At 44.9% G+C, this 26,843-nt stretch overlaps 2 protein-coding genes across 3 annotated transcripts in view; both read left to right on the top strand.

The window, feature by feature from the left end:
• ripor3 (RIPOR family member 3) overlaps positions 1-26,462 on the top strand; it is a 42,958-nt gene extending 16,496 nt beyond the window's left edge. Inside the window, exons 2-25 of one of the 2 annotated variants that reach the window (XM_083771417.1) lie at positions 1,405-1,503; positions 5,349-5,504; positions 6,842-6,920; positions 7,066-7,089; positions 7,210-7,263; positions 7,645-7,794; positions 9,089-9,152; positions 9,254-9,297; positions 15,034-15,159; positions 16,372-16,517; positions 16,736-16,844; positions 17,058-17,215; positions 18,318-18,491; positions 18,921-18,996; positions 20,032-20,463; positions 21,653-21,789; positions 22,050-22,215; positions 23,211-23,340; positions 23,747-23,914; positions 24,173-24,337; positions 25,147-25,349; positions 25,669-25,752; positions 25,977-26,067; positions 26,265-26,462. In XM_083771417.1, the coding sequence (XP_083627543.1) occupies positions 1,406-1,503; positions 5,349-5,504; positions 6,842-6,920; positions 7,066-7,089; positions 7,210-7,263; positions 7,645-7,794; positions 9,089-9,152; positions 9,254-9,297; positions 15,034-15,159; positions 16,372-16,517; positions 16,736-16,844; positions 17,058-17,215; positions 18,318-18,491; positions 18,921-18,996; positions 20,032-20,463; positions 21,653-21,789; positions 22,050-22,215; positions 23,211-23,340; positions 23,747-23,914; positions 24,173-24,337; positions 25,147-25,349; positions 25,669-25,752; positions 25,977-26,067; positions 26,265-26,365 (3,135 nt within the window). In that variant the 5' untranslated portion in view covers position 1,405 and the 3' untranslated portion in view covers positions 26,366-26,462. Of the gene's footprint in view, positions 1-1,404; positions 1,504-5,348; positions 5,505-6,841; positions 6,921-7,065; positions 7,090-7,209; positions 7,264-7,644; positions 7,795-9,088; positions 9,153-9,253; positions 9,298-15,033; positions 15,160-16,371; positions 16,518-16,735; positions 16,845-17,057; positions 17,216-18,317; positions 18,492-18,920; positions 18,997-20,031; positions 20,464-21,652; positions 21,790-22,049; positions 22,216-23,210; positions 23,341-23,746; positions 23,915-24,172; positions 24,338-25,146; positions 25,350-25,668; positions 25,753-25,976; positions 26,068-26,264 lie in introns of those variants that run through there. The other variant, XM_083771418.1, reaches the window with a different exon arrangement.
• On the top strand, positions 3,542-4,144 carry LOC310863225 (exosome complex component CSL4-like; the record flags this gene model as incomplete). Its single annotated transcript, XM_083771419.1, has 1 exon — positions 3,542-4,144. The coding sequence occupies one exon, from the start codon at positions 3,542-3,544 to the stop codon at positions 4,142-4,144; it is 603 nt and encodes a 200-aa protein (XP_083627545.1).
• Positions 26,463-26,843: the final 381 nt, after the last annotated feature.

Below are 26,843 nucleotides of genomic sequence, written 5' to 3'. Positions count from 1 at the left end.
TAAACCAGTACCTTCAGATGTTACAGATGTTCAGTGGCGTGCACAGACATTTAGAGGGGCAGGTGCTCAAGTGAAAAAAGGGCACCTTTTTGCAGCGCATTTTGGGGCGGGAACCCATTTTGGTGCTTTAGCTATTGAAAAATACCAGTACCTTCAGATGTTACAGATGTTATTAAACCAGTACCTTCAGATGTTACAGATGTTATTAAACCAGTACCTTCAGATGTTACAGATGTTATTAAACCAGTACCTTCAGATGTTACAGATGTTATTAAACCAGTACCTTCAGATGTTACAGATGTTATTAAACCAGTACCTTCAGATGTTACAGATGTTAACCAGTACCTTCAGATGTTACAGATGTTAACCAGTACCTTCAGATGTTACAGATGTTAACCAGTACCTTCAGATGTTACAGATGTTATTAAACCAGTACCTTCAGATGTTACAGATGTTAACCAGTACCTTCAGATGTTACAGATGTTAACCAGTACCTTCAGATGTTACAGATGTTAACCAGTACCTTCAGATGTTACAGATGTTAACCAGTACCTTCAGATGTTACAGATGTTATTGAACCAGTACCTTCAGATGTTACAGATGTTATTGAACCAGTACCTTCAGATGTTACAGATGTTAACCAGTACCTTCAGATGTTACAGATGTTAACCAGTACCTTCAGATGTTACAGATGTTAACCAGTACCTTCAGATGTTACAGATGTTATTAAACCAGTACCTTCAGATGTTACAGATGTTAACCAGTACCTTCAGATGTTACAGATGTTAACCAGTACCTTCAGATGTTACAGATGTTATTAAACCAGTACCTTCAGATGTTACAGATGTTATTAAACCAGTACCTTCAGATGTTACAGATGTTAACCAGTACCTTCAATTCAGTGGTGGAAAAAACGTCTCAAAACACTCATTACGTAGCCTACATTTATCCATGCACCGTCTACAGATATCTGTACAATAAACGCATGTTACTGTGACCTAGATCATGTGGTTCCAAAAGTGGGGTCCGGGACCCCTAGGGGTCCTTGTGGGAGTTCCAGGGGTTCCCGAGCTAAATGGAACCAAATGGACCTGAGAGTGTACAAATGGAACACTCTCAGAGTTAAATTAACATTGATTTTACAATATAAATTGCGTGTCCCAGAGATAGAAATGCTATTAAATGGGGGGTCCGTAGACTGTGTTCCCCCCAAAATAGGGATGCTGGGGTTTGTAATGGATCCATTTTCCTCGTGACATCTATGGGGGAAAGATGTACATATTTATTTACCATTATGACATAAATGTAAGGTGCTATAAGCAATAAGCCTATAATGTAACAATGAGAATTCAGGGGTGCCGTGGATGAAAATCTCTCTCTCTCTCTCTCTCTCTCTCGCTCCAGGATGTCAGTGAAGTTGAGCTTCGACTCGCCCTCAGAAGAGGGCGTGGTCCAGAGGAGCCGGTCTTTCACCGGGTTCAGCTCTCTGAGTGGTCGACGGCGGTGAGTGACAGCCTGAGTCAGCCAATCAGTGAACACCACTGATTCGCCACACGCCACTTATTGTAACACAGACATTGATGATGTTAACTCACACATTCCGCACCACAACACACACCACAATACAACTGATACATGTAACGTGAAGAGTACAATTATTTGTCTGTCTGTCTGTCCGTCCGTCCGTCCGTCCGTCCGTCCGTCCGTCCGTCCGTCCGTCCATCCGTCCCCATGGGTCTGCACAGAGGAACAAAATGTCATGTTGAAAATGTTAGGAGCAAGCATAGGAATGCACTTCCTGTGTGCACCACCAACGCACTCACGCAAGCACGCACGCACGCATGCATGCACGCACGCACACACACCGCCTGAGCCGTGTGTGTCTGTGTGCATGCTGTCAGTGTGCCCATGTGTTGACCATGTGCTTCACTGCACTGCTTTCATGGTGACATAGAACAGCTCATAAACCTGACAAAACCACCATTTAAACATGACCACACACACACACACAAAGGTCTCACACACGCACGCTAGTGATGCGCGTGTCGACCTGTAACCTGTGGGTTACTGCTGTGCAATTAATAGTAAATCATCCATAGTCAAACCCTATAACTCCTAACCTTTAATGTTCTCATCACTAGTCCTTTAAACCTAACTTCTAAATGTGTCATTCTAACACTAACCTAAATCTTTTCCTAATTATAAGCCTGCACCTCCCCAAATATGTTTTTAACCATAAAACAGACAAATGTTCCTTGCACTCACGCACGGACATATTACACACATACGTACACACGCACGCACGCACGCACACACACACACACACACACACACACACACACACACACACACACACACACACACACACACACACACACACACACACACACACACACACACACACACACACACACACACACACACACACACACACACACACACGTCCCACAGGAATGACAAACCAAAATGTTCCAAATATGTAACAGCAGTGTAAACAGAAAAGTAGTCCAGACTCTGAATCAAAGACAAAGTCAAGGCAATAAATAAAAAAGCTTTAATTGTAGTGGCTAAATCGTTAAAAAAGCCACGCACACATTGTACCTCCTAAAGGAAACATAATGCAAAATCTCCATCCGTCCACGCGTAAGTGTGCGTCTGTAGATCACGTATCTTTTTTATTTTAATATATTTTTTATCCCACGATTTTGTAACCCATTTTTCACCCCTGTGTCAATCATCTAATGTGATCCTGGGCTCTACACACCCTCCACCAACCTAGTCCCCATATATGGGAGACAAGGGGAGAGCAACGGACTTGAACTCATGCTTCCTTCATGCCTGAGTGTCCAAGTTGCTCCTTTACACCTGACAGGGGGGAGTTTCCCTGGTTGGACGTAGCGCGTGGAAGGAACACGTTATTCCAACCAGTTCCTTTCCCCTCCTAGATCACGTATCTTGAGAACTGTCCGAAAGACCAACTTCAGACACAGTGCATGGCCGACGATCCGAGTGCCCAGATAGCCGGTTGTCCAGAACCGCAGATTTGACTCATTACGTCATTTTGTCTCTTTATTGTTAATGGCATTTAATGTTTGTGTTTGCACCGTTTGTTTTACATCACCATTACATCACCTAATTAACATAAGTTAGACTTTAATATATTAGCGCTCCTCACTTCACATGGGTGTGATTTTTAATCGACTGAACAGCTAGCTGTATTTTGGCAGGCCTTGATGGCATCTTAATGCCTCATTTTACACAGAAAACATTAAAAAGTCCATAGACTTGGCTGCCACATGACGTCATGGGGGGCATGCTTAAAGCAAACAGTAAAATGTATAGACTTGGCTGCCACATGACATGGCTGGCTGGCACCCCTCAAAAGGTAGTCGACAAACATGGTCATAGTTCTTAGTGGACGAAATCAACACTGCCGTCACGCTCATATATGGGCATATATACTGATGACATCAGGGAACTCCATACTGTATAAAAGGGAGGGAGGGACACAGACATACAACATCTCCGTCCTCTTGCAATCATGTCTCCCAGTGATGAGCTGTGCGTTCCCGGTGACGAGCTGTGCACCACAAAGGACTGTGTGCCTGGCACAGGCGTGTACCTTCGACGACACCGGGACAATAAATGGTACATCCACTCGTCACTAGCGGGTTACGTCCTGAGGAAGAACAAAGGAGAGGAGTTACCAGTGATCTCGGTGGTGAGGGAAACAGAAACACAACCACTGCCACATGTTGGAGCAATAGTCACCTGTAAGGTGACCAGCATTAACCCCAGGCTGGCCAAGGTTCAGATCCTTAATGTAGGCTCCACGTCAATGAAGGACCCCTTCGGAGGCACCATCAGGAAAGAGGATGTACGGGCCACAGAGAAAGACAAGGTTGAAACATACAAAAGCTTTAGACCGGGGGACATCGTGCTGGCTAAGGTGATATCTTTGGGCGATGTGCAGTCGAACTACCTGTTGACTACAGCGGAGAACGAGCTGGGAGTGGTCATTGCCCACGGTGAAGCAGGCGCCCAGATGGTTCCTATCAGCTGGTGTGAGATGCAGTGCCCACGGACACATGCCAAAGAGTATCGCAAGGTAGCACGAGTACAGCCAGAGTACCTGCAGGCATGAGGAAGTCTCCACAGCAGGCAGTCTGGGAGGTGCAACTCTCTTCCACACGGAAAACACACAGAACATCCTATCCTTAACCAGGCTGATAACTCTATACAGTTCTTAATGCATGGGCCATTTGCAAAGAGCTATAGCAACATCCTGATGTAGTACCTTGTTAAAAAGGCAAAACCCCTTAGCCTCAGCATAAATGTTAAGAGCTATATTCATGCCAGACACTAATACTTGCTGCTCTTGTAAAATTGTCTCTGGGTATACCAGTACTTGAAATATTTGTGAATTTTGCAACTATACTACAGGGAAATAATTAACACTGCAGAACATTAAGTTTGCTTTTTTCGGGTGAAATATTTGGTGGATTAGAATAAGCAATGCAAGTAGGTTAACTACATAAGAATAGATCAAGTCATTATATGACAAGGCTCAGTTAACCTTTTTTAAAGGAATAATAAGTCTAAAGGACATTCTGAATGTTTAGACTAGGCATATTTGTGCAATGGGCAGCAAGACTAAATGCTGGGGGGCGGCGGGCTATACAGTATGTCATCGAGACGACGTTGTTGATGTTTGATGTTTTGTCAACAAGGTCCATGTGGTTGGTTTGATAAACATGGTAGAAATGTCGGAATCATTCCACTCACTATCACTTCTTTCTTCTGTCTTTATATCACTCTCCACGCACTCTATCACTTCTTTCCTCTGTCTTTGTGTCGTTCTCCACTGATTGATTGAATACTTTATTAGACAGCACTTGGTCTAAAAGGATAACACAAGAACGTCCTTGTGGTCTCGTTTCCATTCAGGTCCTATATGTATTCAATTCAATAATTACCTCACACATTTTGGCCTCCTGAAAGGTGTATTTTCAGGCCTGTTTTTAATTAAGCCAGTGAACCACATATTTTGAGGGATGGGGTCAGATAATTCCACACTTGGGTGGCAGTGCTGTTCAGGAGCACTATCACTCTACCAGTCCTTTCCTCTGTCTGTGTCACTCTCCACTCACTCTATCACTCCTTTCCTCTGACTGTCACTCTCCACTCACTCTACCAGTCCTTTCCTCTGTCTGTGTCACTCTCCACTCACTCTATCACTCCTTTCCTCTGACTGTCACTCTCCACTCACTCTACCAGTCCTTTCCTCTGTCTGTGTCACTCTCCACTCTCTCATCACTCCTTTCCTCTGTCTTTGTGTCACTCCCCAGACCCTCCTCTCTGCGTCACTCCCTGCGGTCCAAGGCCCAGTTCAGTGCTAAATATCCCAGGGTGCACCTGTCTCCCAGCAGAGTGGGAGGAGCTCTCAGCCCTCAGCAGCCGCAGCAGGTGGATAGAATCTTCCAGGCTCTGCGTAAAGGACTCAAGTACGTACTGGATACTAGGGATGGACTCAAGTATGTACTGTATATTAGGCAAGGATTCTATAGTATGGATACTAGGGACGGATTCAAATGTGGATTCTAGGGAAGGACAAATGTGAACAAGTATACCACGGAAGGATTCAACTACTTGTCTTCTGCACTGTACTGTATCTATTATTTTGTTTTTGACATCCTAATGTAATTTATAGTGACTGATTAATTGATTGAAATTTGTATTCACAGTATGTAGAATGTGTAGGCCTTCATTTCAAATGAAAGCACAAGTCAATACAAAAACTGCTACGAGGATGCAGGAAAAGCACTAAGACTTGTTTACACCAGTAAGACGCCTTAATATAGGGGAGAGCGACGGCAGGGCTGAGCCACTCTCCCGGAATAATGTCACTTCATGCACTGTCATAGAAGTTTTTTTTAATTTTAAATTGTCTCATATAAGCAGGGGGCACATTATTATTTGTGACTTGTTTACATCAGTGGAGGGCCATTTTCAATTAATCTGAATAAATATACACAACAGGAAATCATCATAGTTAAAGAAATTTAAAAAGTATTGTGTTTCCTTTGCTTGATATTTTGTGTAAAGGACATTGAATTCAATGAATTGACTACAGTAGTTGCTGACATGTGCCATACAAATAAAATTGCCTCGCCTTGCCCAGGGAAGGATTCAAGTATATGGATACATAAGGATGCTAGAGAGGGAATCATGTATATAGGTATATTAAGGAGGGATTAAAGTATGTTTATGTGCAATACATACTATATAGAGAATGATTCATGGGTGCATTGGTTAATTGTGATTTGGTGTTTAGAATAATGGCATGGTCCCAATCAGGGGTGAGCTGAGTGAGCCCTGGTAGTTTGAAGATGCACGCAAGCCCGCACAGCCAATCTCAGTTTTCGCACCTCACTAACCTCCCTAAGTAACAAAACCTGCCGATCGACACTGAGTGTCACAGATTGACCTTGATGCATATCGATGGTGATGGTCCATTTTATCGACCTGCTAAGTAGCCTTCCACACGCAGGTGTCACATTATTATTCTCTATCTGAAGTAGTCTAAAGCTCAAACCCAATGCATAATTATGACAACACTAATGTTTGCCCATTGCCCCATTGTGCAAGTAAATAGAGTAAAATTTGATATACAGCATATTGTGGGTTAATAAATGGGTCTACATTTAAGAGGCTATTCAATCGGTGATTGCTCGCAAGCGTGTGCACTATATGTGCACGCAACATAGCCCCATTAGTTAAAACATCTACAGCACATCCTGGTCCAATAAAGCTATTATAAAACAATGATGATGTCCTTTAGGGAGTATGTGGAGGGTCACCAGGCTGAGATGGACTTCTTGTCTTCACAACAAAGAGAGACCAAGAGGAACTCCAGGCTGGTGAGAGAGAGTGATAGAGGGAGAGATTGGTTGATTGATTGATTGATTGATTGATTGATCAAGTGCGTCAGTGCGTGCCTGTGGTGGTGGTGGTGGTGGTGATGATGATGATGATGATGATGAAGTCTTTTGTCTGTTCCTATAGGCTTTCCTGTATGATCTGGAGAAGGTAACTCCATACTCTTTGTCCTCAACACTTCCCTAAAAACTACACAAAATAAACATGTTGCTTGCATGTCAAACAAACCCATTGAACATAGAAAACCTTCCCTTATCTTCCGTGTTGAAGGAGATCAGAGCGTTGGAGAGACACATAAGAAGACTAGAATTCCAGATCAGTAAGGTATCTGTCTGTCTGTCTGTCTGTCTGTCTGTCTGTCTGTCTGTCTGTCTGTCTGTCTGTCTGTCTGTCTGTCTGTCTGTCTGTCTGTCTGTCTGTCTGTCTGTCTGTCTGTCTGTCTGTCTGTCTGTCTGTCTGTCTGTCTGTCTGTCTGTCTGTCTGTCTGTCTGTCTGTCTGTCTGTCTGTCTGTCTGTCTGTCTGTCTGTCTGTCTGTCTGTCTGTCTGTCTGTCTGTCTGTCTGTCTGTCTGTCTGTCTGTCTGTCTGTCTGTACATCATCCGTACGTACATATGAAAATAGTGTCCATGCACTGGTGTAATGTTCTGTGTGTGTGTGTGTGCGTGCGCGTGCATGTACGTGCGTGTGTGCGTGTGTGTGTGTCAGGTAGAGGAGTTGTATGAGACGTACTGCATTCAGTGGAGGTTGTGTCAGGGAGCGGTCAACATGAAGCGAGCCTTCTCTCTCTCTCCATCCACCCGCGCCTCCCGAGACAGCCTGATGGAGCTCAGCCGAACCCACAGGCACAGCCTGCAGGTCTGTGTGTGTGTGTGTGTGTGTGTGTGTGTGTCTGTGTGTGTGTGTCTGTGTGTCTGTGTGTCTGCATGCATGCGTGCGTGTACATGTGCATGTCTGTTACACACACAAACACTGTCACGCTTCATTATTTATTAGTGAAACATGTCAGGATTGCACTTGACTGAAACTTTTACACATCAACAGTATACATTCGTTTTTGGTGTGCTATGACGTTTCATTTAGAAGTGTCAGGCTTCAAATTTCATTTCAACGTATCAATCAGTCAGTCAGTTAGTGCACATCAGCCAAGACTTCAGCGCAACGCACTGGTTCATGCAAGTTTATTATTATTACTTTCTGAGATCCCATTGGTTCTGACATGATTGTTTTTAAATGACAGACCCAATCCCTACTGGACCCATAAGGTTGTGTTTTTGACCCGAATACTAATTGGACCTGACACGCAGGCACGCAGGCACGCACGCAGGCACGAACGCAGGCACGAACGCAGGCACGCAGGCAGGCAGGCACGCACGCACGCACACACACACACACACACACACACACACACACACACACACACACACACACACACACACACACACACACACACACACACACACACACACACACACACACACACACACACACACACAGTGATGTATTTGGTGTCTGTGGTGAACATCAACACATTCTGTCCCCCAATGAGTTTCATGAGCTGGAAGAATGGCCTTTGACCCACAGTCTGAAACAGCTGGCCTCTGTGTATGTCTTCATGGCCACACACACACACACACACACACACATGCACACACACATACACACACACACGCACACACACACACACACACACACACACACACACACACACACACACACACACACACACACACACACACACACGCATGCACACTCAAGCACGCACACATACGTACAGGACACACACCAGAGTATGTGAGTGGAGTTGAGCGGGGAGATGACATGCTGCTCGCTCAAAATCCCACCATGTCCCTAAACCTGACGCAAAAGAAGTAACAATACCGCAGTGTCAAAATACTCATACTCAATACAAAAGTACTGGTGTCACAATGTTCTTGAAGTACCAAAAGAAAAATATGCATGTGGAACTGTCCACTTCACATTAATAGGATAAATATAATGTTTAATCCTTTCATTATTCAAGACTTGTTTAATTAAAATACACAGTCATTCATATCATTCTCTGTCCCACGCCCCATGCCTCCAACCCCCCATCCCGGCCCTCTCTCTCTCTCTCTCTCTCTCTCTCTCTCTCTCTCTCTCTCTCTCTTAGGATATGTCTATTATGGAGGGAGAGTTGGAAATCCTACTGGGAGAACTGCATATCAAAATGAAAGGTATATGCACGCACGCGTGCGCGCACGCACGCACGCACGCACGCACGCACGCACGCACAGACTTGTGTGTAGAGCTGTGTAACATGTGGTTTCATTTGCAGGCCTCATCGGGTTCGCCCGGCTCTGCCCTGGAGACCAATATGAGGTTGGTGAAACACTTATTAGGACTCACATGCACGCTCACACGCATGCACACATGTGCACCCACATGCACGCTCACATGCACAGCAAATTCATGGCCAGTTGGCCACTCAACTGCCAGTGTGTGTGTGTGTGTGCCTAACCCATTTTCCACAGATCATCAAAGTGGGTGGAGCCAATCTTCACATGGCTTAGTAAACATGAATGAAGAGACATTTAAATATGAATGGTGATACATGAATAATGAAAAAAAATAAAAGTATGATGAATATAAATTAATAAATAAATGGCTTGGGACATATCGTAATCGTATACTGGTTAAGAAGGTCATAATCACAGCTGATCAACTACAACTCTAACGAGTTGGCATTTCAAACTGGACATCAGCGTATTGCATGTTTGTTGTTGACAACTAGTAGTACCGCTACTGTCTGTCTGTATCTGTCTCGCACACCAATCAGTGCCAAATTTCTTCACTGCCAGTAGGTCTAGTGCCTTCACTTCTTATTTTCTCGACGTGTTTTATATTCTTTGAAATATTTAACTTACATTTATGACAGAAGGCAATAGTACTGTGCTGCACGCCTTACAGTACATTATCAATATGCCAGAAATCAAATTTAAAACCTGAGTGCAAAGTAATACACTTTTATATCGTTATGGCTCTGTAAGACCTATAAGTATAGGTATGTTTAAATTTTTTACAAGCCAGTGTAGTTGTTTAGATTGCAAATTTAATTTGTACTTGAACTGAACGGAATTGTATCTGTTGATAATCTACATTACTGTTTGTTGAAGTACTGTAGACTGGAACTCTGAAATGCTTTGAATTTGTGTTCTAACCCTAACCATATAAGGCTCATAAGCCTCATGCAGTTAGTAGGCTACATGTGTTTGTTGTAAAGGGATGTAACGTAAGCTATAATGGACTTATTATTTAGCACCATAATGGATTAGTGCTTTTCTGAACCTGGTTCGCACACTGTGACACACACTGGACTGTAACAGTGTTGCCATATCCATTTATTATAAGCGATTGTTTCTACTTTGTGTGGGTTTCTTATTTGGGCGTGTTTCCTAATGTTGTTAAACCAGTGGTTCTTAAACATTGCAATGGAAAGGAAATATTTTTTGTCAGGGAACAAAGATTTGTAGCACTTAGTTCCAGCTCAGTGGCCTTGTAGTAGAGTGCCCTGCAATTGGGACCCAATCACTACTCCCAGGAACAGCTCAGCCAATAGAAATGGGACTTAATGGATGGAGGATGTATCTGTACATGATGGATGGAGGATGTATCTGTACATGATGGATGGAGGATGTATCTGTACATGATGGATGGAGGATGTATCTGTACATGATGGGTGGAGGATGTATCTGTATGATGGGTGGAGGATGTATCTGTATGATGGGTGGAGGATGTATCTGTACATGATGGGTGGAGGATGTATCTGTACATGATGGGTGGAGGATGTATCTGTACATGATGGGTGGAGGATGTATCTGTACATGATGGATGGAGGATGTATCTGTACATAATGGGTGGAGGATGTATCTGTACATAATGGGTGGAGGATGTATCTGTACATGATGGGTGGAGGATGTATCTGTACATGATGGGTGGAGGATGTATCTGTACATGATGGGTGGAGGATGTATCTGTACATGATGGGTGGAGGATGTATCTGTACATGATGGGTGGAGGATGTATCTGTACATGATGGGTGGAGGATGTATCTGTACATGATGGATGGAGGATGTATCTGTACATGATGGATGGAGGATGTATCTGTACATGATGGATGGAGGATGTATCTGTACATGATGGGTGGAGGATGTATCTGTACATGATGGGTGGAGGATGTATCTGTACATGATGGATGGAGGATGTATCTGTATGATGGATGGAGGATGTATCTGTACATGATGGGTGGAGGATGTATCTGTACATGATGGATGGAGGATGTATCTGTACATGATGGAGGATGTATCTGTACATAATGGGTGGAGGATGTATCTGTATGATGGGTGGAGGATGTATCTGTATGATGGATGGAGGATGTATCTGTACATGATGGAGGATGTATCTGTACATGATGGGTGGAGGATGTATCTGTATGATGGGTGGAGGATGTATCTGTACATAATGGGTGGAGGATGTATCTGTACATGATGGGTGGAGGATGTATCTGTACATGATGGGTGGAGGATGTATCTGTACATAATGGGTGGAGGATGTATCTGTATGATGGGTGGAGGATGTATCTGTACATGATGGGTGGAGGATGTATCTGTACATGATGGGTGGAGGATGTATCTGTACATGATGGGTGGAGGATGTATCTGTATGATGGGTGGAGGATGTATCTGTACATGATGGGTGGAGGATGTATCTGTACATAATGGGTGGAGGATGTATCTGTACATAATGGGTGGAGGATGTATCTGTACATGATGGGTGGAGGATGTATCTGTATGATGGGTGGAGGATGTATCTGTACATGATGGGTGGAGGATGTATCTGTACATGATGGATGGAGGATGTATCTGTACATGATGGATGGAGGATGTATCTGTACATGATGGATGGAGGATGTATCTGTACATGATGGGTGGAGGATGTATCTGTACATGATGGGTGGAGGATGTATCTGTACATGATGGGTGGAGGATGTATCTGTACATGATGGGTGGAGGATGTATCTGTACATGATGGATGGAGGATGTATCTGTACATGATGGGTGGAGGATGTATCTGTACATGATGGGTGGAGGATGTATCTGTACATGATGGGTGGAGGATGTATCTGTACATGATGGAGGATGTATCTGTATGATGGGTGGAGGATGTATCTGTACATGATGGGTGGAGGATGTATCTGTACATGATGGAGGATGTATCTGTACATGATGGAGGATGTATCTGTACATGATGGAGGATGTATCTGTACATGATGGAGGATGTATCTGTACATGATGGGTGGAGGATGTATCTGTACATGATGGGTGGAGGATGTATCTGTACATGATGGGTGGAGGATGTATCTGTACATGATGGGTGGAGGATGTATCTGTACATGATGGGTGGAGGATGTATCTGTACATGATGGGTGGATCCCAAGTGCATCCCTGCGGGACTGTAAGACAGCGTGGACTGTGGAGGAAGACCAGAAAATAAAGGTAACCCATAGGAAGTGAGTGCTGGAGATATTTTGATTTAGTTGAATTCTCTTTGAACCATGCACATTAAGGTAAAGGTAACTTAAGACTGTTGCTCGCATTTGATTTGCAGACGCCCTGTTCTGATCTCGGTGAAGGTGAGAGCAAAAAAAAGAAAAAGAAAAGAAACAAGAATGACTCAGTCATAACTGCCAGGTGCGTTCAGAGCAGAGCCATCTAATAAAAGAGTTGCGATTTTGAGGGGGCAGGAAACAGCACGGTCACGTGGTTAATGTACTCGCACGACTCGTGCGAGCCCATAGACTCCAGACTCCAATCCATTCCGTAAACTTCCGGTTGTCCCTATTTGAAGGCTTCAAATAGGGACAACCCAATAGAAGTCTATGTACTGTAGAAGAGCCGCCATCGGACTGCAGGCTCTGTCTTACTCTATGGCTCTGGTTCAGAGTATGGGTTTTTATGCCGTTCAGACTATATGGGATGTATCTCCCATTGGTTTAGAGGCAGCCTAGAGGCAGCCAATCATGAAAAAGTGTCCACTATACGGTCGTCTTTACGGTCGTTATGGAGATGAAGCTTGAGCTGCTAGTCTTGCATGTTTCAGTCGTGTCTGCTGTGGTGCAGTTCGGTTGGTAGTAAGTGTCCTATTCTCCTGTCTGATTGGCTTTAGTTGCTGTGTTCAGCCATCCTGGCTCCTACGTGTAGGGATTCCCAGGGAGGCGTCATGAATCTACCGTCACCAAACGGCAGAGGCAACCAATGAGGAGTGGTGGCCTCATCATCATCGATGAAGGCCAATGGCTACATACACTAGAGCAGTGGTTCTCAACCTGGGGGTCCAGTGACCCACACGGGTCCTTGAGGGGGTCCAGGGGGACCCCAGCTATATGATTATAGTTGGGACCAAATGGACCAGCATAGGCCTGTATATTCTACAGAGTAGATTGGGGTCCCAGGGATAAAACATGTATCAACTGGGACCTGACCTAATGCTTATCAAGCTGGGCGTCCTTGAAATGAAAAAGGGTTGAGAATCACTGCACTGGAAGAAGTAGGCATTTAGCTAGCGTCATCCTCCTCCTCCTCCTTCTGGAGGACAGGAGGGGCCTCCGCTGTGGTTTATCCTGCCTGTCCTCTTTTCATCAGGATTATGCTGAGAATTGGGTTGAATGAGACTCTGGAAGAACCCGCGGACGAAAGCCACCACTCCCAGGAACAGGTCAGCCAGCTTGGACAGTCCCCATGGCTTGCGGTCAACGACCTTGCCGTCAGATATATACACCATCTACACCGCTGCTGTGATTCTCAATAATGACTGAACGGCTGCTCGGTACTGGCGCTGCAAAAGCATGCTGTGCTGCCCGTTACATTCACATTTATATTATATTGGCAGAGCAGCACAAGTGCCTAAATATGGAATCATACTGTATACGTCATAGATGACTGACAGACTATATGACGTCAGTCATAGACGTTGCACTCAGTTGCACTCAGCCTGGCAAAGATATGCATTTGCAACCTTCCTTTGTTATTATATGTTATACTGGACCGGTGCCCGGCTGTAGAATCTGTCTCTCTCCTTTATTCCTATATATGGAGTCAGGCATGCCCAAATATGGAGTGTTGTGTAGTGTCAGAGCTGTCCAGAGCCCAAGCAGAGGCCTTATGGAGTGTTGTGATGTCAGAACAGGCCAGCTCCATATATGGACCCTGGGCAGGGGCCCTGTAGAGAGCCCGGTCAGAGGCCTTTTGTGGCGCTTCTGGACAACCGTGGGTCCGACCGACTCGACACCGGGCACTGCCCTCCCTGTGGGGGTGTGGAATGCGTGTGTCGAATTTGAAGTGTGTTGAATTTGTGGGGTGAACGGTTCTCGATTTACGTGGATTACAGACGTACACAAGTACGTACAGACAGACAGACAGACAGACATAGAGACATGGTGCATTTATAGATAGATGGAGATCCCTGATGTCATCAGTATATGCACATATACTGCATAATGGGCATATCAGTTGGTTCAGAGGTTCTGAAGTACAAATTTGTTTGGCGCACTAATGATGATGTAAGATGTGTCCGATATAAAGGGAAACTTCACATCATTATAACATACATCTATATCTTACAACATTTTTTTAATGTTTGTTTTGTAAAGGCATTGACAATGAATGGAAAATGTACGTCATATTGTCTCTTTATTGTTAGTGGCGTTTAATGTTTGTGTTTGCACCGTTTGTTTTACATCACCATTACATCACCATATCAACATGAGTTAGACTTTAATATATTAGCGCCCCTCACTTCACACAGGTGTGATATTTTTCTCATTAATGCCCCACGTTATGGACCCTGTGTCGTTAATACTTGTAATTTATACGATTGTTTAGAATCTTATACAATTGTGTCGACTCGAGTCATGACTTTGACTCAAACATGTGTTTCAGACCCAAGTTGATCAAATAAAGACTTGCAACTCCACTTGAACTTTATTAAAGTTATAAATTGGATGATGATGATGTCACGTGACCTAGTGTGATGTCATCAAAACTCATCATGTGACTCCAGGTGGTGGTGCGATTGGGCCGCCAGCGGTGGAGGATCCGAGGGAGGATCCAATCAGACGACAGACAGTACTGGGACGAAGAGGAGATGGTCTTCCTCCCACACATACATCACAACTTTGAAATCAAGGTAAACGCACGCAGGCACGCAGGCACGCAGGCACGCAGGCACGCACACACCTTCTGCTACTTTGTTGTACTTTGTTTGTTCATACAAGTATTCTTGAACATCGATAAAGAGTAATCTTGCATCATCATGCTTTCCACTGCAGAGGAAAGCCTGGTATTCATAGGAAAAAAGAAAATAAATAAAAGGGGTTCTGGTGGTTGGTTCCAGTTGGTTCCAGTTGGCGTTGCATTGTTTTTGTTCTCCACATAAGGTGAATCAATTAGTTTAGTCTCAGTATTCGCGCTACGAGTTAATAGAATAAAAGATGGACATTTTAAACTAAAAATGCACTCTGTCGAGCTGCTAAATTGCGCTTCGCACACTACTTGTGCGCGAGCAGAGCGTGCAACCTACTGCTGACTCCTGTCAACTTACTGTCCGCCCCGCTTTAAAATATAAAATATAAAGACGAAAGCCATAAACAAACATATAAAATAAAAAGTACACCAATTGAAACCAAATATTATTTTCCTACAACTGTGTACGAGCGACGCCACCAAAAATACACAATCCCTGATTGGCCGAGCGACACCACCACATACGCAGCCGAAAACAGTACTTGCACGCTCTGCTCTCGCAAATACTTACGGTAATCATTTTGGAGGAGGTGCACGGCACCTGGTCGGTGGTTACTAAATACTTAAGGTAATCATTTTGGAGGAGGTGCACGGCACCTGGTCGGTGGTTCCGTTAGCTTCCGACCGGATCAGAAATCCAAAAATGGTAATTTATAATTTAATATAATTTAATATAATTTATCCCAATAACGTTGCATGTATTAATGTGAACATGCATAGATGTGGACTATATTGACTCAAGTAACATAATAACTAGCCCTAAACGTGTCAACGTTAACATGGGTTGAGGATGCTACTGTGCACAGGTGTCATAGGAGGTGTTAAAGGTTCTTGTCAGATCTCTATCCTTCACTGGAAAGTGAAGGGCGCTCTTATCATCATACATCATCTCATTCCAGCCAATTAGAAGTTGCGTCCTCACCTTCGTCTTCAATGTTTGTGTTTACACAAACACTCAAAACTGGCCATTCATTATCAATGGCATTTAATGTTTGTGTTAGGACAAAGTTTGTGTTTACACGCACCCTCAAAGCTGCACATAGGAGGGGCTAGCGCCTCAAAATAAATAAGAAAACAATTAATTGCGTGTTTCCAGGTGACAGAGGCGAAGGGTTTGGGTTGGCTGCTGGTTGGCATGGTAACGTGTGCGAGTGCAGATTTCTTCGTGGCGAGACCTCAGCTGATGCTGGTGGACATCACCGAGCTGGGGACAATCAAACTGCAGCTAGAGGTCACCTGGAAGTAAGATGATAAGATCACACACACACACACACACACACACACACACACACACACACACACACACACACACACACACACACACACACACACACACACACACACACACACACACACACACACACACATTATCTATGTAAAGCGCTTTCGTTAAAAAGCACTATATAAATGCACCATTTACCATTTAAATGTGAAATGCCTAAATTGTGTGTGTGTTCCAGTCCATTTGACAGTGGGGAGAAGATGCGTCCAGTGTCTCCCAGCAGGAAGAGTTCTGTCTACAGCTGGACAGCTCCGACTACACCCAGCTTCACAGAGAAATACTTTATAGTGAGCACCACACGCACGCACGCACGCACGCACGCACGCACGCACGCACGCACGCACGCACGCACGCACGCACGCACACAAGCAAGCACGCACGCACGCACGCACGCACGCAGCACGCACGCACACCACGCACACAGCCACACACGCACGCACGCACACACGCACACACACACACACGCTAATAACACAGTTCCTCTTCTCTGCTCTCCTCAGTCTATGGTTCGTCAGCTGCAGGATGCAGACGGTTCTGTGCCCTCATTGGTTCCCCGGCCCCGTCCTTCCAGAGGGGGCGTGTCTCTACTGAGCTACCTGTCGGACCCCGCCCACAGTGCCATCACTCCAAACCACACCAGCACTCCACTCAGTCCCAGGTTAGCAGAGTTAGCATGCTTACTCCTGGCCATATTCCTTTAGATAAAACTGAGTCTGATATCTCCCCCAACCCAGAAGGGATATCCTTTTGGCTTAGTAATTAAGAAGATGTTGGCTTTCCATGCAGGAGACCAGGGTTAGAATCCTTTGTGTTCCACAAAGGAATTTTTTTCTTAAAACTCCTGAAACTAACCCTTTCCAAAGAGCAAAGAGCACCTGTTTACTGTTTTCCATACTTATTGACCCATGCAGCGTTTATTTTCTTCTGTCATCTTATAACAATAAGGTGTTTGGTTCTTTTACATTCTGACATGTATGCAGTAACAGTAACAGTAACAGTACGTTCCTTCTGAAACATGACCAGTGTTTGATTGATTGATTGATTGATTGATTGATTGATTGATTGATTGATTGAGTGATTGAGTGATTGATTGATTGATTGATTGATTGAATACTTTATTAGTCTGAAATGTCCACAGCACATGGTACAGAAAGACATTACCCATACCATGATCTTTGTGTACAGCCTTTTTCCATTGTGAACCAGTGGCGGACTGGCCTTCTGGCATAGCAATGAATTGCAATAGGTAATAGGTAATTATCAGAACATGAAGGGATGTGGTCAGCAGAAGTGGTGGTATTAGGGCTTGTTTGTTGAATTGTAATAGTTAATAGGTAATGATCAGAACATGAAGGGTTGTTTTTCAGCAGAAGTGGTGGTATTAGGGCTTGTTTGGTTGTGTTTTTCAGCAGAAGTGGTGGTATTAGGGCTTGTTTGGTTGTGTTTTTCAGCAGAAGTGGTGGTATTAGGGCTTGTTTGTTTGTGTTTTTCAGCAGAAGTGGTGGTATTAGGGCTTGTTTGTTTGTGTTTTTCAGCAGAAGTGGTGGTATTAGGGCTTGTTTGTTTGTGTTTTTCAGCAGAAGTGGTGGTATTAGGGCTTGTTTGTTTGTGTGTGCCTCGACCCAGTGGGAGGTACAGTAAGGCATCCGCTAGCGCCGTGCCGGTTGTCGTGGGCCGGTCTGGGAGAAAATGTCAGGGCCGACTTTTTGACCCAATCCAGCCCTGTTGTGATGAACATTACGTTTTCCATCCAATCCCAGGTTCCACAGCAGCCTGACCCGGACCTCCAGCCCCAGCCTGGGCACCAGTGTCGGGGGCAGCCAGAGCCAGCTGTCCCTGGGAGAGGACGGCTCCCTGGAGGTCACCTTGGAGGACACGCAGAGCATGAGAACGCTGGGAGACGAGGAGTGGAGAGACGTGTCAGAGACCAAGAGGTGAGGACATCACACTTATTCATTCATGTGTTCGAGTTGCAATAATGTAAAATATCTTAACGAATCAAATTATGATTTTTAACCAGTCTGTATATGGTTGAGTATGTTAATACAATAGTTATACAATTGGGGTGCTCTTCTGTTGAGACAAATCCTGTGTCTAGGTTGGATACAACCTTTGACATGATCCTGCTTCTGTTTTGACATGAATTTTGATCTGAGGGTCAAAACTCCATCCCTCCCCAGAGCAAGCAAGCAGGCTTTATTAGCTCAGTGGTAAAAAGGTCAGGATGTGCACAGGACACTACGCAAGTTCAAATCCGGGGTAGAAAAGGAAAGTTACACAGTGCAGCTTTAATTATTTGTTTCATATAAAAAGATAAGAGATGCATTTATGAATGAGATCATATTAATATGACTGCATGATAGGTGCAGCACTCCGGACATCCTCAGACAGAATCCAGAAACAGAGCCATGCCTCAGACAGACCAGCGATAGTGGACAGGTAAGACCTATGTTTGTAGTGGTGGAGGAAGTACTCCCATGTTTCTATTCAAAAACGTACTTTGAATTAATAATGCATAATGTACTATATGCGCCTTTCCTTTCCTTCATGTTATTTTGTGTAATGTTTCTACCTGTAAAGTGGAAATAACACTAACAATGATGAAGGCCAAACTGTGGCCGAAACATTACTGTTGACACGTACTGTTAGTGTAATTCTGTGTGCCTGCCATGCAATGGCATAGCACAACTTGAGGTTCGCCATACATCCATCTTCCGCAAAACTTTGACGCCTATGGCCGGCCACATGTGAACTGTCATTTTTCGACTGTTTCGGACACGGGAAGGCTCGCCGGAACTGCCCCCCCCCCCCCCCTGGGCGCATTCCTGGATGTTCCAGGGACGCCCACATGGTGACTCTGCCATTTGTTCATTGTAATAGTGTAAATAGTGTATCCTACCTCCCGAACACAAGGTTGCACAGACTTGGCGAGCTGCAGGCACACAGTAAAATGTCTTCAAAACTTTGTTTCTAGTTATTGTTTTGGAGAAGAACTGTGGATTCTTTTCATTTTAAACTGTTATGGTCCTTGCAGACTGATGCCTTTCTTCGGATTTTGTGCTGCGTTTTTCCCTGCAGTGTGCAGGGACCTTTACTCTTTGGGTCCGTCACCATGTTCGCAACCTTCACTTTTGAACAAGCTAACAAACCCACATGAAAACAACGCAAATAAATACAAGAACACAGAATAAGCTAAACCAAATTATATACAAACCCCAGCATTCCTATTCTGGGTGAACATTTGGCAACATAAAAAAGAAAGAAAGAGCTGATACTATTCTTGGCACAGAAAAAATGCGTTCAGAAGATCTGTGTATTGTGTCTGTATGTTTAGTTTTAACCACTGCACAAACAGTCTGAAAGGAAAATAAAGACATTTGAATGTTGAGTACAGTCGTAACTAAAGTCACTTTCACTAAGACTAGAGGGTTGTTCGTGAATCCTAACCTGATCTGTTCCATTCTTCAAATACAGGAGTCCCCAGAAGGTCAGGCGGACTTCACCCCTTTCCCTGACCCTACCCCATCTCCACCCCCAACCTCTTTACCTCTATCACCGTCCCCACCCTTAACAGTACCTCCTCCCATAACCTCATCACTACCTCCATCCGTACCGCCATCACCCTCCCCACCCTTACACCCACCAGTAGCTCCATCCATACCTCCATCAGGTCCCGCATCCATACCTCAATCCATACCTCCATCCATACCTCCGTCCATACCTCCATCCATAGCTCCGTCCCTGGGCCGACCTGTGGTGAGCTGGGCCCAGCGCAGGGCCCAGGCAGTCAGTGTGGGAACCCTGATAGCTGAGCTGGAGACCTGCCTGCAGAACCACAGCTGTTCTTCTGAGAAAGAACTGAGAATGCTGGATAACCAAATACTGCACCTGGCAACCATACTGAAGGTACAGCCACCCAGACTTTACATTATGTATTTTAATGGTTAGTTCACCCCCAAAATGACTTGGGGGTGAAAAAAGACCAGCAGTGGTTCCCTTCCCTATGGAGACACAAGTGAGGACGCTGGCGTCGACTGTTCGCCGCTTCACCTCCCAATGTATGAATGAATGAACCATTGTAAGCGCTTTGAGTAGGCACGTAGTGCATAGAAAAGCGCCATAAAAATGCAATTCATTACAAAGGAGAATCTTTGTGTCTCCATAGGGAACCACTGCTGGTCATCAAAATTAGTGGCTTATATGCAAAAAAAAAAAAAATCATCCATGAATTCAAGTCACCATGGGGTGCGTAATCTATACACGCGCACGCACTCACACCTCATCTGCACAGGCAAGGAGTGAACAAACAACAGATATCGTGCACAAAACTGTTCTGATATGGAACGCTGCAGGCCATTGCGTCGCGAGTTTGCGACGTAGACTGAACCAATCACATAACCAATAAATAGTAGCGTGTAGCTAATAAAGGTGTCTGGGGCCGCTAAACCTCGCTCAAATAGAGACTGCATAGGAGCGACTATAGGAGGGGTGGATGGTGACTATAGGAGGGGTGGATGGTGACTATAGGAGGGGTGGATGGTGACTATAGGAGGGGTGGATGGTGACTATAGGAGGGGTGGATGGTGACTATAGGAGGGGTGGATGGTGACTATAGGAGGGGTGGATGGTGACTATAGGAGGGGTGGATGGTGACTATAGGAGGGGTGGATGGTGTCGCTGCACGGCGTGTTGTCACTCGTGGTACGTCAGGACAGTCCCATTGAAGAACAAACTTCATTTAATCGTTCGCTCGGTCTCATCGCTGGCGGTGTGGATGCGGTGACACACGCAAGTGCAAGCATGAAGAAACATACATTTCTACATCCTCTGGCGTTCTACCAATTCCTGTATGTCTTTGTATGTCTTTGTGTGTGTGTGTGTGTGTGTGTGTGTGTGTGTGTGTGTGTGTGTGTGTGTGTGTGTGCGTGAGTGAGTGCGTGCGTGTGTGTGTGTGTGCATGCATGCGTGCGTGCGTGCGTGCATGCGTGCGTGCGTGCGTGCGTGCGTGCGTGCGTGCGTGCGTGCGTGCGTGCGTGCGTGCGCGTGCGTGTGTGTGTGTGTGTGTGTGTATGTGCGTGCGCCGTGTGTCCTGCAGAATGACTTGTCGATGTTAAAGAGCTCGTCATCTTCATCAGAAGAGACTCTGGCGGTGGAGGAAGTCCTGGGCAGCTTTGACTTCCTGTCCGATGATGATACGTCCTGTCTGGGCAGCCTGAGACTCAAAGAGACAGGGTATGATGGATGGATGGATAGGAACCAAATGGACCCTTATGGGTCTGTAACTCAGAGTTAAATTAACATTGATTTTACAATAATAAAGTGGGGTCCCAGAGATAGAACTGCCATTGTGTTATCCTTTCAGCACAACCTTTGACTGCTACCTGTAATGTTATCAAACGTATTGATAAAGTATTCAATCAATCCAAAAAAGTGGCGGTGACCATTCTGTCATTGTGATAATGTCACTGTCACTCTTGTTTGTTGTCCAATAGAATCAGTTCATTCCAGCAGAGTACTCTGAGAAGCATGGGTCTTCTCTCCCACAACAGCCAATCAGCTTCGGAGGAGGAACTGGCGATCGCCCCACTGACTTCTGGGAACTGGAGTGTTGACCAGACACTGGAAACTCACCTGGACATTTGTACCATCCTGCTACAGGTAGAAACACACTGGAAAAAACTGCCTAACGGTCTAATGTTTCATAATGTATATTATACTGTATAATAAATATATACAGTATACACTGTAAGGAAGTGGTTTATTCATGAAATTATTTTGGAAAAATGTTTGAATTTGTTCATGAAAATATGCGATTTCTTTGTGGAAATCTTTGGAAAACAACTAATGACAAAATTTAGGAAATGAGTAATAAAGGGATATCCATCACCCGACCCCCGGAAATTGATGTGCGACCCACAATTGGGTCCTGACCATAGACTGTAAAAAATATGGACAAAGCGTTCTCCGGGTCTTATATGGACGTAAAATGAAGCCTGTCAGTCCTTGAACTGTAAGTCGGCTGGCCATTGGCTGGCCCAGACAACGAGGCGTGACTTCCCCCCTTCTTCTTCGTTGGTTTTTATTTTGACTCGAACGGGGTTGGCTCCTGATCATAGACTGTAACGGTAGCCACGCCCCTCAGAACATACGCGACTTTATCGTACTTCTTTTAATAAATGGGACCATAGTTTTCCAAAAAGAATACTATGACATGAGAAATGAGACTTTAAACTAGTGACTGGAAGCAGAAAGTATTCATGACCATGTTTATTAAGGTAATACAGTCTAGGTGAAGTTGGGCCCAAATACATGGTACTCTATGGAGCTATGGGGTTTTTTGGGCCCAATGACAGAGAGACAGCGCCACAACAGGCCATTATATGAACTTTCAGGAAGTCCCGATTTCCTTAGTGGCTTCACAAAATATCTGTCTGACTGCCCCCCTGGTCCTGACCCACTGTTTGTTAACTAGTACTATAAAGTTTTTTGATTATAAAAATGAATTGGTATGGACTGTGGTGTGTGTGTGTGTGTGTGTGTGTGTGTGTGTGTGTGTGTGTGTGTGTGTGTGTGTGTGTGTGTGTGTGTGTGTGTGTGCGCGAGCGCGTGCGTGCGTGCGTGTGTGCGTTGTCGTGGTGTGTTGTGTGTTCCAGGCAGTGAGTGCAGTGAATTTCAGCCTGTCTGTCAAAGAGCTGCTGGAGGAGATGACGCTCCAGGCTGCAGAGTTGGAGCACATCAACTGTCTGCTGCTGGAGAAGAACCACAACATCTCTACCACTGACAGTCAGTGTCTGTCTGTCTGTCTGTCTGTCTGTCTGTCTGTCTGTCTGTCTGTCTGTCTGTCTAGTCCAGTGGTTCCCAAACCTTTCAGGTCGAGACCCAAAGGAGAGAGTAGCCTAGACGAGAGATTAGACCTAATCTATTGAAAATGGTAGATCTACAAGCGCACAGCTTGTAGATTGGCTATTTTCACTACTTCTTAATTATTTATTTATTTTTATTGATGGAATTTCGTAGATTTGTGTGTTCCTTTGTTTGTATTATCTTTATTTTAATGTAGGAAAAGAAAATGGGATTTCCACTCGAGTCGTGACGCATCAAAATTAATCTGTGACTGACCAAATGGCTAACTGTTTGGGAAACAGAGGTGTTATTCTGTAGGTTTATTTGTGGTGTGTTGTGTATGCAGTTCTTCCTCAGTCACAGAGAAACAGGGACCTGCTGCTGTTCTGGGACGAGTGTGTCGGCGGCGACGTCTCCTCCCCTTTCTGTTGCCACGCCGACAGCTTCTCCAGGGCGCTGCGCAAACGCTACTCGCACAGAGTAAAGGCCAAGCAGCCCGGACAATCAGAGACAGGTATGTGACAAGGACACGTCACGATCGAGAGCTCAATATGGCAAAATTATTATCAGTCCTTCCATTCATTCAGTCATAAATCTCTCCTCTCCTCTCCTCTCCTCTCCTCTCCTCTCCTCTCCTCTCCTCTCCTCTCCTCTCCTCTCCTCTCCTCTCCTCTCCTCTCCTCTCCTCTCCTCTCCTCTCCTCTCCTCTCCTCTCCTCTCCTCTCCTCTCCTCTCCTCTCCTCTCCTCTCCTCTCCTCTCCTCTCCCTGCAGTGTTTTACCAGGTCCTGCAGGGGGTGCTGTCGTGCTGTGGTTTGGTGCCCAGCCCTCGTCCAGTGTGCAGCCAAGAGAGGGTCACTGTGTTCCAGCTGTCTGTCTACCTGAAGCGCTGGAACATCCAGGACCTGGGACAGCACATCACCCTCCTGTCTAGAGAAGGTAAAACACATCACCCGCCTGTCTAGAGAAGGTAAAACACATCACCCTCCTGTCTAGAGAAGGTAAAACACATCACCCGCCTGTCTAGAGAAGGTAAAACACATCACCCTCCTGTCTAGAGAAGGTAAAACACATCACCCTCCTGTCTAGAGAAGGTAAAACACATCACCCTCCTGTCTAGAGAAGGTAAAACACATCACCCTCCTGTCTAGAGAAGGTAAAACACATCACCCTCCTGTCTAGAGAAGGTAAAACACATCACCCTCCTGTCTAGAGAAGGTAAAACACATCACCCTCCTGTCTAGAGAAGGTAAAACACATCACCCTCCTGTCTAGGGAAGGTAAAACACATCACCCTCCTGTCTAGGGAAGGTAAAACACATCACCCGCCTGTCTAGGGAAGGTAAAACACATCACCCTCCTGTCTAGAGAAGGTAAAACACATCACCCTCCTGTCTAGAGAAGGTAAAACACATCACCCTCCTGTCTAGGGAAGGTAAAGGACAGCACATCACCCTCCTAACACATTATGTCAGCTTGCATGTAGTTATACACAACATGAAAACATTCCAAACATTCCAATGTTCAGAGCCATCTGGAGCATGTCTGTCAATATGGTCACACCACAATAAGGCATTGTGGGAGTGCGTGCATGTGCGCGCACGTGTGCATGCATGCTTGTGTGTGTGTGTGTGTGTGTGTGTGTGTGTGTGTGTGTGTGTGTGTGTGTGTGTGTGTGCCACACAGATCAGTCAGTTACTCAGACTCTGACCTCTGGCTCATCTCCATGACTGTTCCTTGTGTTTCAGTGTACCTCGAATCGTCCCTCAGGAGCCCCAAAAGGAGGCGGGCATTAATGAAGCTGCGGGGGCGGAGCATGGCAGAGCTCCTCCCACTGGGTGGGACCCTGCAGACTTTGGCTGCTCTGCAGGTTGAATCCAACCACAAAGTGTGTAAAGCTGCTGCCAGCTGCCTGAGCAGAGCGGCAGCATGCAAAGCCCTCAGGAACAAGGTGGGTCGCAGCGTATGATTTCGTTGACTAAAACTATAACGAAAGATATACATCGACTACCTTTTTTCGCTGAGGAAAACTAAATAAAAACTAATAGTCCTGTACCTGCCTGTAGACCTTCTCGCAATTTGGTGTTGGGGGAATTTCTCACTTGAACTGAGTCAATGGGTCCCTAGACATGAACAATCAATGAGGTGCTCGTCCACCATAGTGCCACGAATGGCACAATGACCACATCAAATATGTCCAGCATCGGCTATGATGAAAATACAACTTTTCTTCTCTCTCTCTCTCTCTCTCTCTCTCTCTCTCCATCCAGGCTATAGTGTATTACACAGAGAGTCTCAAACATAATGATGTTCAGCTTCAACAGGCTGCCTGCCTGGCCCTGAAATGTCTCAAGGTCAATTACACACACCCACATACCACGCATGCACACACCATTGTGTTTTACATTGGCTAAATGCAATTGCATTTAATAATTTGTCGAATTTGTGTGTGTGTGTGTGTGTGTGTGTGTGTGTGTGTGTGTGTGTGTGTGTGTGTGTGTGTGTGTGTGTGTGTGTGTGTGTGTGTGTGTGTGTGTGTGTGTGTGTGTGTGTGTGTGTGTGCGTGCGTGTGTCGTAGGCTACAGACAGTGTGGATCACATAGCAGAGTTGTGGCGTTCTACAGACGAGGATCTAAGAGCAGCAGCCAGAGAGACTGTGCTGTCCTTTGGTAAGACATCTTACACCATATAATGTGTGTAGGGCTTTAACCCATTTTGGACTGAGGCCGATTCTAAAAACGCCTTTCTGTGGATGGTATACGTTCTGTGGATTGTATGTTAATCTGTATTTTAATTTATGCCTTGAAGAGTTCTATATTGATGCATAACTCTGTCTGTCTGTCTGTCTGTCTGTCTGTCTGTCTAGGTAAAAAGGGTTTCCAGGCGTTTCAGAGAATGGATCAGTTATACGTTGAACTGCAGGAGGAGGCGTATCGCAACCAGCAAACAGAGATTACAATTCTATAGAACCTATACACACTATTCTATACAACATACACACACTATTCTATACAACCTACACACACTATTCTATACAACCTACACACACATAGAACATACACACACTATTCTATACAACCTACACACTATTCTATAGTTCTACAACTAATTAAAGAAAATGGGTGAAATACAATATTTGTAATGAGTTCAAATGAGCGTGTATGTGTTGTGTCTATTGTTTAATCCCCAATAATCATAATTATGAGGACCACAAATAGATACAAGAAGAAATTACAAACAAATATTAAATGTAATATTGTGTATGTATTGTTGCCGTTTTGTTCAGTTTCAAACGGGTGAAATAATGAAATTATCAGAGGAAATTTTGTCTTGAATAAGCCTTTTCAGACAGAAAGTGTTTGATTATTGGCTTGATTCATTGTTTCATTAGATTTAAGGTACAGAGAGGCAGGAAAAACATGTTGAGAGAGAAGGGACACAAAGG

The sequence above is a fragment of the Protomyctophum parallelum genome (genome assembly GCF_964188405.1).
Source record: "Protomyctophum parallelum genome assembly, chromosome: 8".
Lineage (NCBI taxonomy): Eukaryota > Metazoa > Chordata > Actinopteri > Myctophiformes > Myctophidae > Protomyctophum > Protomyctophum parallelum.
The sequence above is the reverse complement of the archived record's forward strand: the minus strand, read 5'-3'. Positions and strand labels throughout refer to the sequence as shown.